Below are 19,887 nucleotides of genomic sequence, written 5' to 3' on the forward strand. Positions count from 1 at the left end.
TATTCAGCACCATGCATTCAACTGCACTAGGTGTTAAGTATATAGTAATGAGAAGAAAGATGTGGCTTCCAGCTATGTGGACTACATACTTCCTTATCTCTTTCTGCCTGTCTCTGTCTCTGAATCGCTGTTTCTCTCTCTCTCTCTCTCTGACGGCTTATTCTTCTAAGAAAGTAAATACATCATCATTCCATTAAGTGTTGTTTATATATATATTTAAAAGTCACAAGGAAAACCTGTCCAGAACATATTTTAACCAACTGCACTTTCTTTCTTCAAAAACTGTAACACTAAAGGTGTGCCAACATTCCTTTCTCAACCACATTTCCCAAAAGCTTAGCATTCGGCCATAAAAGTTCACTCCAGTCTAAAAGTTGGGATATCTGACAGCAAAGTCTCCAAATTTGCCAAGTCAGCTAACATCTCCTTTTGAATACCAAGTAGAGAAATAGGAAAAAATTGGAGTGCAATGCTATAAATAATGGCATTACTCAGAGAAACAATTCATTTCATGGGATAGTAGGACTAAGAAATTAAGACTAAATTATAGTAGTTGTTTTCAGATTTTTATAAAGCCTAAAACCTGCATAGAAATATAATATGCAAATGCAATTAAGTAATATACAAAGATCCTCAATTCTATTGAAAGATATTGGTTTTTTTAATTATTTACATATGATTATAACTTAATTTCATAGGACATTTCAGACTAAAGCAAAAACAAAAAAATGAAAGAAAACAGAAACTAGCAACATAGCATATATGGATAAATCACAAAGACACATACCACAAATATGTAAAAATACAGAAATGTGTATGTATGTAAACAGTGCTAGAATATTTGGTGATGAGCTTCCTGGAGGCTTTTGCCAGCTTTTTCAGGAATCATTATAGGCAGGTAGGATTAAATGATTTAATTCTATCCACTGATACACCTAGGGTAGGTAGGCTTGAGGTATTTTTCCATAAACACAAAATCATGTTGGCTCTCTAATCACCGTTTGTAGGATGCATTTTCAGAAGTGGTGATGGAGAGAATTCCACAGGAAAAGTATGTGTTATGAGGATCTGTTGCCAGGTAGGTCTGCGAAAGTTTCTGTACAAGGTATGACCACATTTTTGCAATCCTTCCTGTCTCTTACACTTTATGATAAATGAAACACTCTCACAACTTCCCAGATTCACCATGTCAAACTATCACATAATTGGAATGATTAGAATATTACCTTGTCATTGCCATTTGCAAAGATGTATTAAGTCCCTCTAAGCAATCTTGATTCTACAAAAACTGATTAAAATCATGTGATATACATTCCCATACAAATACAGAAGCATTTGCCTGGAAACTCTGTCCCAAAATGAGGGGCGCATCAATAAAGCTCCAGTGACCAGGACTAATGACAGAAACATGATTCTCAATGTAGCCATAGTATTTTTCCAACTCCCTCTATGAGTAGCTGTCTTGCCAATAGGTTTCAGCCCCAGGCAAGTTCACTATGGATTCAGTGAGACAGAGAAATGACAGTGGAACTTTCTTGGGTAAAAGTGTTTATACCCAGCACTATTCTCATGGCGGTAGGCTGAGCACTAGAATCACGTCTGCATCCAGCAGTCCGCAGGTACATAATCCACCTCCATCTCTGCCTCCACCCAGAGCACTGGTCAGAGCTCTATATATAGTGACTCAGTCAATAATAGATTATTGCCTATAGGTATGGAAGCAGTAGCCTAGCAGTAGGCCAGTTACATCATCAAGTAGTTCAGGATCAGGTAAGGATACTGGACATAGAAACTTCCATTCTCTCCACAGAAGTATTTTGCACAATTCTATTATCATTCTGTAAGAAGGTTCAGAATTAGAAAACCTATGCAGAAGCTACTACATACTGTATTAATGATTCAGGAAGTATTCATTTTTTTAATTGAAGTACAGTTGATGTACAATATCATATTGGTTTCAAGTATATAACAGTGATTTAATAGTTGTATACATTAAAATCCTCACTCTGAATAGTGCAGTTACTATCTGTCAACATAGATGTTTCAGAACTACTGACTATATTCTCTATTCTGTACTTTCATCCTCATGACTCATTTATATTATGATTGAGATTTTGTTTCTCTTTATTCGCTCCACCTATTTCATTCACCCACCACAACCAATCCCCTATGGTAACTACCAGTCACTTCTCAGAATCATCTTTTCAGAAGAGCCATGTGTACAGTGTGTTTATTTCCATAATTACTGCAGCAAACCTGAATTTACTTAAGAATTTTTTTTCCTTGAAAGGACAACTTACAGATTCCACATCACAGTCTTAAACTTCTTAAGCTTTTCTCATCAAAAGCCATTATGTCATATGTACTGTACCTGAGACATATGCCTAGAGCAGCCCTCTGAGGAGAGGTTTTGTGACTTCCTGAGCTTGAAGACACAGTTCTCTCTAGAAAATTTTTGAAAATATCCATCTATGTTATATCAGAATATGTTCACCAAATCTCTACATATTTAGTAGATAGAATGGGAAAGTAGACCTTTAGCATTACTGGAGATAAAGACTCAAAGCTGCTGGCTTAATACCATGCTCATTTAAAAGCCAAGAAGCACTTATGTTTGAGAATAATTAGGGAAAGAGATTTCCTCCAGTGATACTTCAAAGACTTTGCAACATCTGGAATTCAGTTTCATACAGGGTATTCCACTAAGAAGTAAGTATAAAAAGATTTTAATAGGGCAAACAAGATTCAGGTTTTTTACAATATGTTCTCCCTGGGGGGAAACAAATACACAGTGCATCTAACTAACCTTTCTGCACTTCAGCTGTATTAATTAACATTTAGTCATGGATTCCATCGTGAGCCAGATGAACTCAGTGCTACAGCTGTTTTCATTGAGATGGAAAAATATGCTTTCACATTTTTGACTCTAAGCATTTATTAATCTGGGACAAAATGTTTTATTGACTGAGTTTCTGTCAGCACTATTGATATGCATAACATATTCATCACCCAAATAAATTAACATACCCTAGAATGATGAAATCAATACCAATATCATATAAACTGGGTCAGCCAGAACCAATGCTATAAAAACCAAATTCCTAATGCCCATTTTCTTACTTCAAGAGTTAAGGAAGGGTTAAAGAACTGATCAAAGAAGGAGATCCTGTCCTTGAAGAAATTGTTGCTGGCTGAGTCAAAAATTTAAGTGGAGAGCAGGTACTTTAAGAGGGGTGGATGCAGATGACTAGAAAAAAATGAACAGATGTTGAAGAAATTTAACTGCAAGATCTGACGACTTGGCAGAGATGTCCTCAACTCTACAAGCCAAACATGTGGAAGTGGTTGGTTGAGAGCAAAACTGAGGTACGGAACTGCAGTACTTGGTCAGTCATTAAGGCCGGGGACTGGGGGTGTTGTTTTGTTTTGTTTTTATAGCACAGGCTTTTTAAGATGCAGTTTTGTGAGGAAACTGGACAGTGAATCAGCAGGGCAATACATTCTATCTGTAACCTCTTGCCAAATTTCATATCACAGAAGCACTGTAAAATCAATTTTGTCTCCAAAAGTCACTTACAAATACTGTCATAACTTCCAGTCATCTCTAAAGTCTCAAGGACAAATGGTTATCCAACAGTCATGTGATCATATGTGTGTATGTGTGTGTTCATTTTTACCAGTGTACCTACCTGGAATCATGATCTGTGTAAACACTAGCCAAATTTGACACCTTTACTGATGTGGGATGGCAGTAATTTAATAAAACCAAAAAAATAGCTTACCTGGAACTACTTCAAAAAGGAATTTCCCTGGGCTCTCTTCATTGCAGGGATGTTCAAGGACTTTATTTCCAGGCAGAAAAATAGTACCCTGTGAAGACAAATGCCCAAAACATCAACAACCAAATACTGAAAATAAACATCATCACCATCATCAGTGAATATCCAAGTGCATCTGTGACCCAGTAAATAGTAATTTGCATCAGGCTCATTTATAGACCCAGTTAATCAAAAATCATGTAACAGAATCATATCCATTCAACATTTAACAAATATTTGCTAACCATCTAACATGTATAAGACACTGTGTTATGTGCTGAATTCATTTTAAGGACCAGTTTACTAAATGCATTCTGCCAAAAATTTTACTAAGCATTCTACCATCATCATATTATTTAATTGTCAGAAAGTCTTATAAGACAAGTATTATTTTCTCCATTTTATAGCTGCAAAAACTAAGACAGAGACAAATAACTTAGCCAGTGTTGCCATAGTCTTCTCTAGATTATCCCTTCTCTTTTCTTCCTCTTCAGTGGATCATTTTCTTCTGTACTGACATGTTTAAAATCTATCCTATTAAAAAATTTAGTTTGACTTCACCTCCCTCTCTAGCTATTATCTTTTTATATTTTTTCATCTAGCAAAGAGTAGTCTACACCAAATCTATTTCCTTATACGTATCCACTGCAGCCTGGTCCCTGCACCCATAATTTCATTTTCATGAGGCTTACAAGCTGCTTGCTTGACGATTTTCTATCCTTGATAAACTTGACTTCCCACAATCATTCAGCACTGTTTACCATTAAGCTCCTTCTTTCCTTGGTTTCTTGATTTTCTCCAAGTTTTTCTCTTAAATTTTCTGTTGACTGAGTCTCTTTTGTTGACTCTAATAGGTCTTTACATATTAGTGTTTCAATGATTTATACAATGATTTCTTCTCCTCTAACTCTTTACTCTCTCCAAGTTATCTATCCACACCTATGATTTCAATAACCAACTATTAACCAATGATATTAGATTAAGTTTTCTAACCTAGGATTCCCTGAGCTTCTGACCTTTATATCTAAGAACTTATTATTTCCATTTAGATATCTCAAAAGCATGTTTCAACTAAACTTAGTCAAATTAAATTGCAATTAATTCTGGTCTCATATATGTATTTCCTAGCTCAGTTACTGGCATCATTGTCTAATCTGCAAATGCCAGAAATGTATAAGTCATTATCTCTACTACGTTTCTACTACCACCACTCCCTCATTCAAGTGACTATTGTCTCTTGTCTGGAATATTTCAAACACCTTTCACTGAATTTTCTATAATATTTAACATATTTCAACCCAATTTTTTTCTTAGTGCAGCCAGAATCATCATTAGAAATAGAAATTTGATCTTGCAACATTCCTGCTTAAAAATCTTCAATGGCTTTCATTTGCCTTAGGATAAAGCTCTGAGTAGTCTGGTTCTACCCACACCTCTATGCTAATTTTTCCACATGCTTTTGATGCTTTCTGTGGTTTTCTTTGATCAAGCCAACTGTCTTTCTATAAAGAGCATCATACTCCAATCTACCTTAGGACTATATTAATTTCTGGGTTATTTTATACCCATTTTTTCAGATTGACTACATCCAAAATACGCTTGCATATCTTCCAAAATTTTTCCTGGACTGATTTACCACTGTATGTAATTATGTTATTTCTAAGATTATTTAATTAATGTCTATCTCAATCATTAAAATGTAAGGGAGAAAGGATAATATGTGTTTTACTGTCCAATTTACCACCAGTGCCTAGCATTTTGCCTAGCACAGGGTTAATGCTAAAAAATAAATGTAGTTGAATGAATAAATGCTGCTAGTGTAGTAAAGCCAGCATTCAAATCTAAGCATACTGGACTAAAAAGTCTATGCACTTATCCACTATATTATATTGCCCATTTTCCCAACACAAAACAATATTTAGATCAAGTAATATTTTACTCAGTTTAGGATTGTCTGGTTGACAAAGAAAATTATTGTCCTCAACTCTATGCCTACTTTCTGGGCTTAGAATGATAGAGTATAGCACTCCCTAACTAAGACCCAGGGATTGTAGGTTAGCAGTTCGCCTCTGCCTGCATGTTCACACGGTGAGCTGTCTTTGCCTGCTTCCTCTAGGAAATAAATTTTCCTATTTCTCATAGCTAGAGTCTCTGGCCTAAGCATCCCATTTTGTTTACTGGTATTTTTCAATAATACTTAAAAAATACTAAATACTTTGAAAATATTCATCATATTTAATATATAGGTTTAATCTGTGTGGTTTCTATACAAAGTGATATAATTAATTGTTTCAATTACAAGTTTATTTTACTTACTGGAATGATTTTATAGAGTAATTAAATCTGTGATTTAGCTTAGTTTGAGAATGTAGCATCTAACCTACCAGATAGATACAATATTCATTTATGCATGCATGTTTTGATGATTTATTGTATGTATGGTACCTGTTTAATTCTATGTCTTCAGGCTCTACTTAGGATCTTAAAATCTGTCCATGTATTCTGTAAGGTGAATTCAGGCCACTGTCCTGCATAAGTCATACTCCTCCATTAAGTCCCAAGTACCTCGCTTGGTAATTAGAAGGCAGAGTAATGCTACGCTTTAGTGTCTTTTATATATGTGTGAAATAGCTACTTTCAACTGAAATTTTTATTTTCATTTTTAATTTGACATCTTACAGATTTTATATTTTGACAGTTTTCCAAGCAATTATGATGTAAATGTAATAGTCTAAATGTTAATTGACAATGTTTAGGACAGGAGAGATACCATAATTGACAAAAATTTGCTAGTTAATTCATTAAGTCATTTAGTAAGTAAAATAAAGTCATTTAACTGAAACAGCTAACCCTATCGCCTGGTATAGAGACCATATAGAGTCTATAACTAAGAGTCTTAATAGGTATTTTTGAAGTATTCTGCAATATCTATATTGTCAAAAAATACAAATAAAGAAAAATATCTATAATCTAACCACAAGATAGCCAATATTTACACCATACACCTCTTCCTATATTTGTATATATTAGTGTAAATATATGTATTAACACATACATTTTACAAGAACAGTAATCAAAATAAAGACTTATTTATTATCTGATCCAAAACTCAAAAATCATATATTCCTATGGTGATTTAATAATCTATACCATTTTAAAAAGCTGAATAGTGTAACACCTGCTTGAATATGTATACTTTTACACCCTCTATTATTGTAAAGTGGTTACAGTTTTTTGTAAGTATTATTATAAAGAACATTTTCATAATCATCCATAAAACTAAATCTTTGAGCTCCTCCTTAACTTATTCCTAAGACAAATACCTAAGACAGAAATTACTAGTAAAACAGTATATATTGTTTGTGTGGGTTTGGCTAATTCTTCCAGAGTTGCTCTAAATTAGCTGACCAAACAAATAAACCACTAATAAGCAAGTATAGTTCAAGTACTCAATTTGTTTCAAAAGTCACTACCAGATGTCAGATATTTGTAGAATCATTTCAAATGATTTGTAGTATGTGAAAGAAATACTCTTTACTCTCAGTACAAGAATAATACAATATGTAACTATAAAACAAATAAATGCCAAAGTATGTGGAAAAACAAACAAATATAATAAAGGTTTGAGAGTGTCATTAGAACAGTCTGCTTAGTCAGGAAAGATAATATGAAGGAAATAGTTTTTAAAGGAAGATAAGGTTATAAGAGTTAGTGATTTAGTAATCTTCAAAAACAGAGGAAGTAGCATCAAGGAAAGCAGTAATTAGAGCCATATGCACGGAGCACACTGAATACGGAGAAGCTTCACATGGAGGGATAATGAGGAAGTAAAGATGATGGACATTGTTGAGGACATGCTATGAAACATCTAGCCCTGAGCAGCAGATGCTGCACTGGACATCCATAACAACTGAGAACCAGAGTAGATTCTTCAGCAAAGCAGATGGAGATTTAAGAATACCAGCCTCTTAGGAGTTTGTTACCATAAAGCAATTAATATTCCATAAGATGTCAAAGTCAAGGTCTACAAACGATGTTGGCAGTAGAAGTGGCATAAATTTGCAGAGATGTATTATTGGAGATATACTTCTAAGAAATAGGAAAGAAACTGGTCATGGGAATGAAGGCAATAAATAAGGAAGAGTTAGGGATGGTGCAATTTCTCTCTTCTATACATTTAGAAGAGAGGTGGTGCCTCTTGTTAGAACTGGGGAATTAGGAAGATTCAAGCTCCATGAGGCAAAGCCCATGCACTATGGGCCAAACCTATGTTAATTTAATTTTTAACTTTGCTTAGTTTTCTGTTAGTAGCTATGCTGGATAGTCTCTATTTGCCCTTCGAGATCTTCTCTCCACCCATCACTCCACTCTGTACCCTAGGAGACTAGTCTCTAAAAATTGCATAAAGCAGGCTCTCTTGACCTCTGGCTTCAGGTTGGGTTTTACAGGTCAGAGCAGGAGGTCAGCAGGTCACAAGATAGACAGACCAAGATATTTATTGACCTATCTGCCTCCATGCTACTGCAGTTTGGCCCTAGTCGCACTGGCTGCCTTAGTCTATATAATCTAAACTTGCAGGTTTTCCCAGGTTCCAGTAAAGCTAATAGTGGTAATATGTTACCAAGTGTTTTCACTATCTGTTGGTTTCTATTAACCTTTCCAACATCCTGTAAATGGTTTCTTTATCACACACTCTCCAGTGACCCCCCCTTTTTTTTCTATTTTGCCATCATTAATGTACAATTACATGAGCAATATTATGGCTACTAGACTCCCCCATTATCAAGTCCCCACCATATACTCCATTACAGTCACTGTTCATCAATGTAGTAAGATACTATAGAATCACTACTTGTCTTCTCTGTGCTATACTGCCTTCTCCATGACCCCCCCACTACATTATATGTGCTAATCGTAATGCCCCTTTTCCCCCTTATCCCTCCCTTTCCACCCATCCTCCCCAGTCCCTTTCCCTTTGGTAACTGTTAGTCCATTCTTGGGTTCTGTGATTCTGCTGCTGCTTTGTTCCTTCAGTTTTTTCTTTGTTCTTATACTCCACAGATGAGTGAAATCACTTGATACTTATCTTTCTCTGCCTGGCTTATTTCACTGAGCATAATACCCTCTAGCTCCATCCATGTTGTTGCAAATGGTAGGATTTGTTTTCTTCTTATGGCTGAATAATATTCCATTGTGTATATGTACCACCTCTTCTTTATCCATTCATCTACTGATGGACACTTAGGTTGTTTCCATTTACTGGCTATTGTAAATAGTGCTGAGATAAACATAGGGGTGCATATGTCTTTTTGAAACTGCACTCCTGCATTCTTAGGGTAAATTCCTAGAAGTGCAATTCCTGGGTCAAATGGTAATTCTATTTTGAGCATTTTGAGGAACCTCCATATTGCTTTCCACAATGGTTGAACTAATTTACATTCCCACCAGCAGTGTAGGAGGGTTCCCCTTTCTCCACAACCTCACCAATATTTGTTGTTGTTTGTCTTTTGGATGGTGGCAAGCCTTACTGGTGTGAGGTGATATCTCATTGTGGTTTTAATTTGCATTTCTCTGATAACTATTGACGTGGAGCATCTTTTCATGTGTCTGTTGGCCATCTGAATTTCTTCTTTGGAGAAGTATCTGTTCAGATCCTCTGCCCATTTTTTAATTGGATTATTTGGTTTTTGTTTGTTGAGGTACGTGAGCTCTTTATATATTTTAGATGTCAACCCCTTATCAGATATGTCATTTATGAATATATTCTCCCATACTGTAGGATTTTTTTTTTCTACTGATGGTATCCTTTGCTGTACAGAAGCTTTTTAGTTTGATATAGTCCCACTTCTTCATTCTTGCTTTTGTTTCCCTTGCCTGGGGAGATATGTTCATGAAGAAGTTGCTCATGTTTATGTCCAACAGATTTTTGCCTATGTTTTTTTCTAAGAGTTTTATGGTTTCATGACTTGAATTCAGGTCTTTGATCCATTCCAGTGACCTCTTTTGAGGTGGAGCCATCTATTTCTTGCTGGAGTCTTATGTGACAAAATAACTATGGTGCAAGTGCTCTGAGTTTTCTACAAAAGGGTATATTACCCCATGATATTGAATATACCTCTCTGAAAATTTCATCTTATCAGAGAAAAGAGGCCCAAGTATAAGAAGCAGATGCATTCTTTTTAATAGAAGTTTAGTACATAAGGCAATAATTTCATGTCAATAATCAATCAGCATATCAGAACAGAATTATATGTTTTTTTATCTCTTTTAGGGAATAGCTTTTCTATAAATAATCTTTAAAACTTCAAATGGGATAATCTTAAAATATTTTATATTTTGACAGGTAAGAGTTGGCAAAAGAAACATAATTCAGAACCACACTAATATTTTGTTTTTAGCTAAAATTGCTACTAGAAAAGCTCAACTCCAGTTAGTATCAGATTACTGAATGGAGTCCATAAGATACTGGGTAAGGTAGATGCTCTTGAAAATAAGCATCATGATTTTACTTTCTGGAATTTGGATTGGAAAACTATATGCATATACAGTAGCTTCGTTAGTTTCCATAAGAACAATAATGAGGGTTTTGTTTTTTTTCCCAGCATGAACAGTGATGAGCATCACAAGGAACTCAGCATAACAATCAGTATGTATTTTTAATAGGACTTGACAGAATATAATAGTAAAATAGTTTGAAAATAATATCAAGATGAAATAAATTTTATTCAACAGTTTTTATTACAATAATATAGGTTGGTTTGATTTTTTGTTTTGTAGCAAGGAATTTCATTAACTCATTCAACAAATACTCATTTAACAACACCTAGCATGGGCCAGCCCCTATCTTAGGCCCAGAGAATAGAATGGTGAGAAAGTCCAATGATGTCTTTGTACTCCTGGATCTTAGAATCATTCAGAAAAGGCAGAAAACTGGGGGGAAAAAAACTATCACAGACAAGCCCCTGTTACGAAAAGGAAACAGAATACTATAATTGTATGAAAAATATAAAATTGTATCTGGAAGGGCTCTGGATATATAACAATCTACCAATGGAGAAGAAGTCTGTGGTTAAGCAAATCGGTTCTGCAGTCAAAACTGCCTAGGTTCAGATTCCCACTTTGTCATCAATTTGCCATGTGACTCAGACAAGATAGTCAGCCTCTCTTTCCTCAGGTTCTACCTGCTTAAAGTGGGATAAAAATAGAACCTATTTCACAAAATCACTGTGCGCTAATGTATGTAGTTTTATAGAAAAATGCTGGTATGTAGTATGTTTTACTTGCTTTTAGTATTTTTTAAAAACCTTTCTTACATTCCAGAAGACTCAAAGATATTTTGAGTCTGTGTTTTACTAATCTCCAAATAATGAGATCCTCATAAGTGTTCATGTATATCTTATAGCAAGACTAACCAAAACAAGTAAACCTCCAATGAACTATCATAATAGTAACAACAATGTTGATAATGATGATTTGTAACATTTCTTGCCTATTACTTTGCTAAACAAATATGTATGCTATTTATATCATTAATTTGCTTAACAACTCAGTTGGCTTAGGTATTTCTCATTTCATGGATGAGGAACATGAAGCTCAGAGAGCACCTAGCAGAGAGCCTTGCATAGTACATTCCTAATACATACTTGTTTGAATAATAAAAACTGAATGAATAAATGAATATAAGCTGTTCTAAGGATTTTATCTTTAATTATTAACCCAATTTATATAAGATATTATATACATAATATATAATATTATATATATTAACCCAATATATATATAACCCAATTTATACAAGATATTATATATAAGTATATATAATATATAAGATTATATATATTAACCCAATATATATAAATGAATATAAGCTGCTCTAAGAAAGAGAATTTTATCTTTAACTATTAACCCAGTTTATGGTCCTATTTCTAATTAAAGCAGTTTGGAGAAGTTTTATAAGTAGTTATCAAGTTTCTTCTTAGCCTCTGAAATTAGTTACACTGATTCCTGGGGCACTGCCAGAGAGAGAACAGAAAGGGAGACTTGCAAATTGGTAGTTTTAGAATCTACAGAAGTAATTCTCTGCAAACTATTTGGGGAACACTGACCTAAGCATTGTTATAAATTGCCTTATAAAGGAAATAGCATAATATTAACAAAATTGTTTACATTTCAGAATGTACTACATTTTCTCAACTAATAAAAAACACAAAAGCAAATAATACAGATAATCTTTTCAAAACATTTAAATTAACGATGACAAACATAATAACATGAAGTTCTTTTATAATTACTGAATAAACAAGTTCTCTATATAGAATGTTTCATCTTGCTGCTTTCTATTATAAGCTACAGATTTAGCACTTGAGCAGCATTGTCATTCTGGGTTCATTTTAATTTAAAATAGCATTTTCATAATATTATTACATATGTTCAGATCCTAGAGGGCTAACAGGATAGCATTAACTGTGATAGAGAAAAATATGTCTGGTGCTTTGACATAATGCATTTAAATATTTTTAACCCTTTCTTCTTAGGCGCAAGGACCCTGAGTCCCATGTGAACTCCCCATCTGGACAGAAGAAGTACATGAATTTCTTGTCTAATGGAACATCTCCCCAGAAACATTGTCATTACCATTAAAGTTACATTGAGGTCACTCCTATTTGTCTATATGTTTTCAACTCATTGGAGAATGGAGAAATTCCTTGACTATAAGGGAAAAAAATGACTGGAAATGCGGGAAAATTAGATTATCATTTTAAAACTCTTCATCCAACCCTCTACTCTCAGTAAGAGGAACTGATTAAACCAATGTCACACTCACGTCCTTGAAACCCCATGACAGAATCTGTGGCAAGGCTAGGAGTCCTTAGCTGGAGAGGACTGAGTTCAATTGCTAACCCTTCTCAATTAATTACTGGGAACCTGACTTTGTATTATGTGGCCAAAAATATATGCAATATTGCAATGTTTCTTATTTCTCAACTAGAAAAAGAAAGTCAGCTGTTTAAGGGGTGGTCGATGCCAAAGGTTGAAATGAAGTCTATAGCAGTAGGAGAGAAAGGAAAAAAAAGTATTTTTGAGTTTGTTTCATTATGAAAAAGAAATATGAAAAGCAAAACAGTCATAGCCATTTGATAATTATTATGGTAAAATCTGGGAAACTAAAAAGTAGGGTCCAATAAGCCATTTTCAGTGGACCAGAAAGATTGATTATAATTAAAATAGCCCCACTTAATCATTTACCTTAATTAGCAAACTCTGTGTGTTTAAAAAGTAAAGTAAAAAGGACCAATGCTCAACCCTGGAAGAAATTGTAATTGTAAAACCTAAAGCACCAAGTAAACTGGGATGCTGTATACAATGATCTTGCTAATTTCTTTAAACAACGAAGTAAAACAGTTTTATAGTTAAATAACTTGCCATATATTTAAATCTTAAAATTGGGAAATTCAACTGGGAGAAAAATGTCTCTGGCATGAAGACTTGGGACTTAATCACACAGCTGCTTTTGACACTTTGAATCTTTTTTTTTTTTAATCCTCTTTAGCTGATGCTACACCTACTTCTCTGGCCTACAGTTAATTATGGTTCAATATAATCCTTAAAATCTGGTGCTGAAATTGCATATGCAGTACAATATTTACTTGTGTTAAGATAATATGCTTTTGCAAAATTGCAAGTTTTATGACAAGGAAAACAGCACTCACAGTGGGAGGCAAAAGGAGGGCAGAATGGTAAAATTCTTGCAGAGAGCACTTTGGTGATATTTATCACACCCAGACATAAGAAATGTATTTGCAGGGCTATTTGCATTACAAACAGCATTGTTCATAATAAAAGGATTAGAAACAACTCAGACACCCATCAATGAAAATCTGGTTAAATAAACAATGGTACATCTCCATAATGGAATATTATGCAGTCATAAAAATAAAATAAATTATATCTATTAAGAATATTTATATAACTCTCTACTGGATATGTTATAAAGACAAAGAAAGATGACTTGGATGATTTAGAAATAAGCACTCAGTGTGCTATACTTTAAGAAAGAAAGGATACTAAGAACATGTATTTGTATTTACTTTTATTCACATAAAAGATCATAGGAAGAATATACATGAAACTAATGAAAGTAGTTATCTGTAGGGAGTTTGAGCAGGTAGGAGTAAAGATGAATGGGAAGTAAGACTTTTCAATGTAAACATTTATTACAGTTTTAGTTTAAAATTGCTTGAATATTTTATCTATTCACAAATGAAATTTAAAATAAAAATGATATGTAAAGAAAAAATAAATTAAAACAAAAAATTAACACTTTTCTCCATATAGTTGAATTTTTAATATCCTTCACACTTTTCCTCCAGAACATCTACATTGCAAGAATATTACTTAATATAAAATAGTAACTCTTTTTGTATGAAAAGCTGTTTTGAGTTAACTCATTCATCATGTTAAAGATACAGCTAGTGGGCTCTGTATTATTCTAGATATACTAAGGCAAGTTGGAACTGAGAATCTGTAGGGAGTATGAGCCGAGGCACAACTTTTTAAAAAACTTTATTTCATATCCAAGTTTCTTTGACAATGTGGGTGTATATGCAAATATTTTTATTTTTAATTTAAGTTTGGCTTTCGTTGGCAAACAGATACTCTTCTTGCTCAGCAAAATAATCTCAGGGAAAATATCAGTGACTGGAGTTTCAGATTCACAATGTCTCATATTTTTTAATCTTGGAAATTCTATTGATTTTGTAGTTGCTTTTACACAATATCACACAATATGTTTGTTCTTGGCTTTTGCCCCAAGCAACCCAAATGACATTGATTTTTCCATCTAACTTAAAAATATTGATTTGTCTATGATTAAGAAGCAAAATGAAAGAACCATTCAATTCTAAGTTCCAAATGTACATTTTCACCCTGCTCCCAATCAATGATAATTAATGCAGCAATCACATTAAAATCTAGTTTAATTTTCAATAGTTAAAACTAATATAAAAACCTCACTTCTAAAATACATTAAGTAGAATTTTTTTAAACTGTTTTAACATGCATTGATTTCCTAGATAAAGGAGGTACTGTAACAAAATGCAAGCACCCAGCACCTTGATATCATGACAATGATAAAATCATAATGCAGCATAAATTTTTATTGCATTTCTTTTCTAGGTCAGATAGTGTTTTGAGGAAAGATATAGCAGCATAGAAAGTAGACAATGCCCTTGTTCCTATGAAGCTACATTTTAATGAAGGAAGACATACATATATCCGTCATCCATAAATAAATTTTAAAACATAATGGAATTATTAGATAATGTACAGTGCAGTATAGTTAATTAAAACAGGGTTATATGTTTGAAAGTTCCTGGCTGGCTACTTTGGAATGAGTTATTCAAGGAGGACCTCTCTGAGCAGATGACATTTTCGCTGAGATTGAAATATAAGAAAAGTTCATCCATGTGAAGCTGAAGGGGAAAATGGTGATATTAAAGAGGGAGGTAGGGGTGATCAGGTCCCGGTTTATAAGATAAGGTTATGAATTTGGATTTTCATTCTAAGTGCAATGAGAAGCCACTGAAGGGTCTTGAACATGGTATCATCTGATGTGAATTTGTAAAAGAACATGCTGACCATTGATTGACTAGAAAGTGGGTTGTAGAGGGAGGAGAGTGGAAGCAGGAGTCCAGATAGCTCAGGATAGAGAAGGTGAGTAGTCACTTAGATGAAGAAAAGTTCTTATTATTTGGGTTGTGGTTTGGAGGTAAAGAAGACTTGTTAACTGGCAGGTCATGGGGCTTCTGGAAAGAAAGGATAAAGGATAATGCCTAGAATTGCATTTGAGCATCAGAGGGTTGGGTATTCTCATACATTATGATGGGGAAGACAGAAGAGGGAGAAAAGGATTTAGGGGACAATTAAGAGTTGAGTTTAGGCCACATGCAGTTCGAAATGCCCATTGGACATAAGAAGAAACTGACAAGCAGGAAGTTGGATATATGAATTTCAAGTTCCAGAGACAGATTCAACCTGGAGATTTAGTTTTGAGAATCATCAGACTATACATTGCATTTAAAATCACAGAATTAGGTTCTAGGGAGAATGTGTAGACTGGTTAAGGTAGGAGGCCAAGGGAAGACCTCAGGGCACACACACCTCTACAGGACAGCAGGGTGGGAACCAGAAAGAAGGCTGAGAAGAGGAAAGAGAAGCGGGAGGGGCAGGCACAGGACCCTGAAAGCCCCAGGAAAGCATTACAGGCGACGGTCATCCCTGTCAACTGCTGCTGAATAGCCTAGTGAGAGCATAACCACAACTGACAAATGGATTTGGTCAGAGAGGCTGCTGGTACACTCGGTAAGGGAAGTCTCACCACACTGGTGGGAAAGCAAATCTAATTCCAGTGGGTAAGAAAGAATCTGAGATGAGAAGTGAAGAACAGCTATTACAGATAGCTATTCAGAAAGTTTTGATGTGAAAGGGATGAGGCAAATGGATCCATCACTAAAGAAGGATGTAGGTGCCAACGTGCCTGTGTTTTGTTTTACTTCACTTTAGGAGAGGATGTACTTGCTTAATATTGTAACAGGTTACAGAAGAAAAATCATACTTTTAAAATTTTATTTGTAAAAATTTATTTGCTGCGAGCAATGATTCAGTAGAAAGGGGGACCAATAATCTCAGAACCATTTATTGAGAAGTCTATTCCCTCCCAACTAATCTTCCTAAGGCAGTTGTGTTATTATATTACTTTTCATATAAGTTAGGATCACTTCTAAGCTCCTTATTCTGTTCTATTGTCCAGTTTGTCCATCAATGCATAAATACTCCTCTATAGTAATTATTACATCTTCATATTTGGTGAGGTAAATTTGTTCTCCTTCACAGAAATGTCACAATTATTCTTGGTCCTTTGCACTTCTATATAAAGTTAGAACCTGCTTGTCAAAATACCCAAAATTCCCTCCAAAATGCCCTGTTGGGATGTTTATTGGGACTGAATTGCATCCATAGATCAGTTGCCTTCCTACAGTATTAAGCCTTCTATAATATGAATAGAATCTTTACAGGGTTCAGACTTGCGATCCATAAACATGCTGTATCTCTCCATTAATACAGATTTTTTAATGTCCTTACACAAATGATTATGAACTATATATTTATATATATAAATTGTGTTTATATATGGTATATCATATATGTGTAACATATATACTTATATTAGCATATATTTTGATATATCTTCATATTTGATGCTCTTAAAGTGGCATTTAGAAATCTGTTTTGAACTGTTTATTGCTAGCATATGAAAATATATACTGATTTTGTGTACATCAATCTTGGTGAACTCTATTATCTGTAAGATACTTGAAGGTTTTCTAGACAGGCATATTGTCAGTAAATAATAGTAGTTATGTATCTTCTTTGCCAATTCTTAAACATTTTCTTTCTTTTATCCTACCATCTGCTGGCAAGAACCCATTAATAAAATAGTGAACTTAAGGGATGTTAGCAAATATCCTTAACTTAGTCCTGGTATTAAAGGGACATCAATTACTGTGATGATAACTAGAGGTCTTTAATACACATTATCTATCCTTCTTCAGGATATAAGGATTCCTAGAAATAGAAATAAGTTCCCTCTTATTTTTAGTTTGCAAAGAATTGTTTTGCTTTTTAATACCATGAATGGATGTTAAACTTTATTAAACATCATTTTTTGTGTCTATGGAAATATGCAGATGATTTTTCTCCTGTAGCCAGTTCTTATATTAATAATTAATTCTCAAATCTTAAATGAAGCAGAGCCAATACTATATTTACACACCCATTTCATCTTCCTCCTAAGCATATTGCAAGATTTCATTTCTCTGTTACTCTTGTATCTAGGTGAAATGATGTGACTGAGCTCTGACCAAAGCATGTAGGCAAAAGTGATGTTCTTCCAAACGTGGCTATAAAACAGTCTGTAGGATCTTCACCTCTGTCTGTTCCCATTTTTGTGGCTGAGTAAAGGTATCTTTAAATTGTAAAGCTACAAACTGATTAAGTGCCTAATTGCAGACATAATTTGTATAGTGTGTATGCGCACACACATATGTATGTATTTATATGTATGTGTGGGTGTCATGCTCCAGGCTTGGAGAATACCACCATAATGTGAGAACTTTGAAATCTTGAGGAAACTGTATCATAATGGGTAATACTTGAATTTTTCTGATGATGACAATTTATTACTAAGAAAGGAAGCAGAGTAGTGCCACGAAAGAGTTTGAGCCCCTAGGATGCCATGATCTCTAAAGACCTCAAGATTATTTATTTCTCTACCCCTAATAGCTTATAAGGTACCAGGCATATAAAAGGTAAAGATAAAGGTTGATTGAATACCTGAATAGAATGAAGCTGCCTAATGTTTTGGTGAATTTCATCACTTATAAAATAGGGATAACTATAATAAAGTAGAAAATTGAACTAACACAGAGGATGATTTTATGATTAAAATTTAATAAACATGTGGAATTTGTAAAGTGTGAAATACTATAGAAAAGATATTTTTCCTTTCTTCTCCCAGGATAATTTATTTTGTCTAAAAATACTAGAGGATGGTGGTGGAGCCAAGATGGGAGCTTGAGTAGAGCAGCGGAAATCTCCTCCCAAAACCACATATATTTTTGAAAATACAACAAAGAAAACTTTCTAAAAGAGAGACCAGAAGACACAGGACAACAGCCAGACGACATCCACACCTGCGAGAACCCAGCGCCTCATGAAGGGGGTAAGATACAAGCCCCAGCCGCACGGGACCCAAGTGTCCCTACCCCCAGCTCCCAGCAGGAGGAGAAGAGTTGGAGCAGGGAGGGAGAGGGAGCCCAGGACTGCTGAACACCCAGCCCCAGCCATCCGCACCAGAGCGCAGACACAGTGCATGCGTGAGGTGCTGGAAACTAGGTAAACAGGATAGTAAGACCTGTGAGCGGGTCCTGCAGACAATGCACCCAGGACAAAGAAAAGTGAGTGGTTTTTGGAAGTCTTAAAGGGACAGGGACCTCACCACCTGAAGGAAGTGTACAGGGACACTTAGTTAAGCAGCAGGGAATCTGGGGATCTCTGGGCACTCTAACGCCCTAGGCAGCAGGGAGCACGGAGGCCCTTCACAGACATAAAAAGCCTCCTGGCCGTTCCCCCTCCAACATGGCTCCACCATTTTGGAGCAACAGCCCAAGCCAGGCCACACCCACAGCAACAGCGGAGATAAACTCCATAACAGCCAGGCAAGAATCAGAGCCCTTTCTGAGCACAGCTGCCCAGCACAAGCCACTAGAGGTCGCTGTTCTCCCAGGAGAGGAAGGCCACAAACCAAACAAGAAGGAAGTTCTTCCAGCCATCACTCGTCCCAGCTCTGCAAACTATCTCTATCACCATGAAAAGGCAAAATTACAGGCAAACCAAGATCACAGAGACAACACTAGAGAAGGAGACAGACCTAAACAGTCTTCCTGAAAAAGAATTCAAAATAAAAATCATAAACATGCTGACAGGAATGCAGAGAAATATGCAAGAGCTAACGGATGAAGTCTGGAGGGAAATCACAGATGCCAGGAAGGAGATTACAGAAGTGAAAAAAATTATGGAAGGATTTATGAGCAGAATGGATAAGATGCAAAAGGCCATTGATGGAATAGAAACCAGAGAACAGGAACGCATAGAAGCTGACACAGAGAGAGATAAAAGGATCTCCAGGAATGAAACAATATTAAGAGAACTGTGTGACCAATCCAAAAGGAACAATATCCATATTAGTGGGGTACCAGAAGAAGAAGAGAGAGAAAAAGGGATAGAAAGTGTCTTAGAAGAAATAATTGCTGAAAACTTCCACAAACTGGGGGAGGAAATAATCGAACAGACCATGGAAATACACAGAACTCCCAACAGAAAGGACCCAAGGAGGACAACACCAAGACATATAATAATTAAAATGGCAAAGATCAAGGACAAGGAAAGAGTTTTAAAGGCAGCTAGAGAGAAAAAGGTCACCTATAAAGGAAAACCCATCAGGCTATCATCA

General features: G+C 35.1%; 1 protein-coding gene and 1 long non-coding RNA gene across 8 annotated transcripts in view; one reads left to right on the top strand and one right to left on the bottom strand.

Moving 5' to 3' along the window:
• LOC108400448 (uncharacterized) overlaps positions 1-13,999 on the top strand; it is a 65,193-nt gene extending 51,194 nt beyond the window's left edge. For 2 of the 3 annotated variants that reach the window (XR_012131682.1, XR_012131680.1), the window contains 2 exons: positions 10,421-10,464; positions 12,353-13,999. This is a non-coding gene — a long non-coding RNA (uncharacterized lncRNA). Of the gene's footprint in view, positions 1-1,007; positions 1,079-10,420; positions 10,465-12,352 lie in introns of all 3 variants that reach the window. The other variant, XR_012131681.1, reaches the window with a different exon arrangement.
• Positions 1-19,887, bottom strand: part of ARHGAP24 (Rho GTPase activating protein 24) — a 504,620-nt gene that overhangs the window by 263,193 nt on the left and 221,540 nt on the right. For all 5 annotated transcript variants that reach the window (XM_037021162.2, XM_037021163.2, XM_073237336.1 and 2 more), the window contains one exon: positions 3,783-3,870. In XM_037021162.2, the coding sequence (XP_036877057.2) occupies positions 3,783-3,870 (88 nt within the window). Of the gene's footprint in view, positions 1-3,782; positions 3,871-19,887 lie in introns of those variants that run through there.

This window comes from Manis javanica, chromosome 5, assembly GCF_040802235.1.
Source record: "Manis javanica isolate MJ-LG chromosome 5, MJ_LKY, whole genome shotgun sequence".
In the NCBI taxonomy this organism is placed as follows: Eukaryota; Metazoa; Chordata; class Mammalia; order Pholidota; family Manidae; genus Manis; species Manis javanica.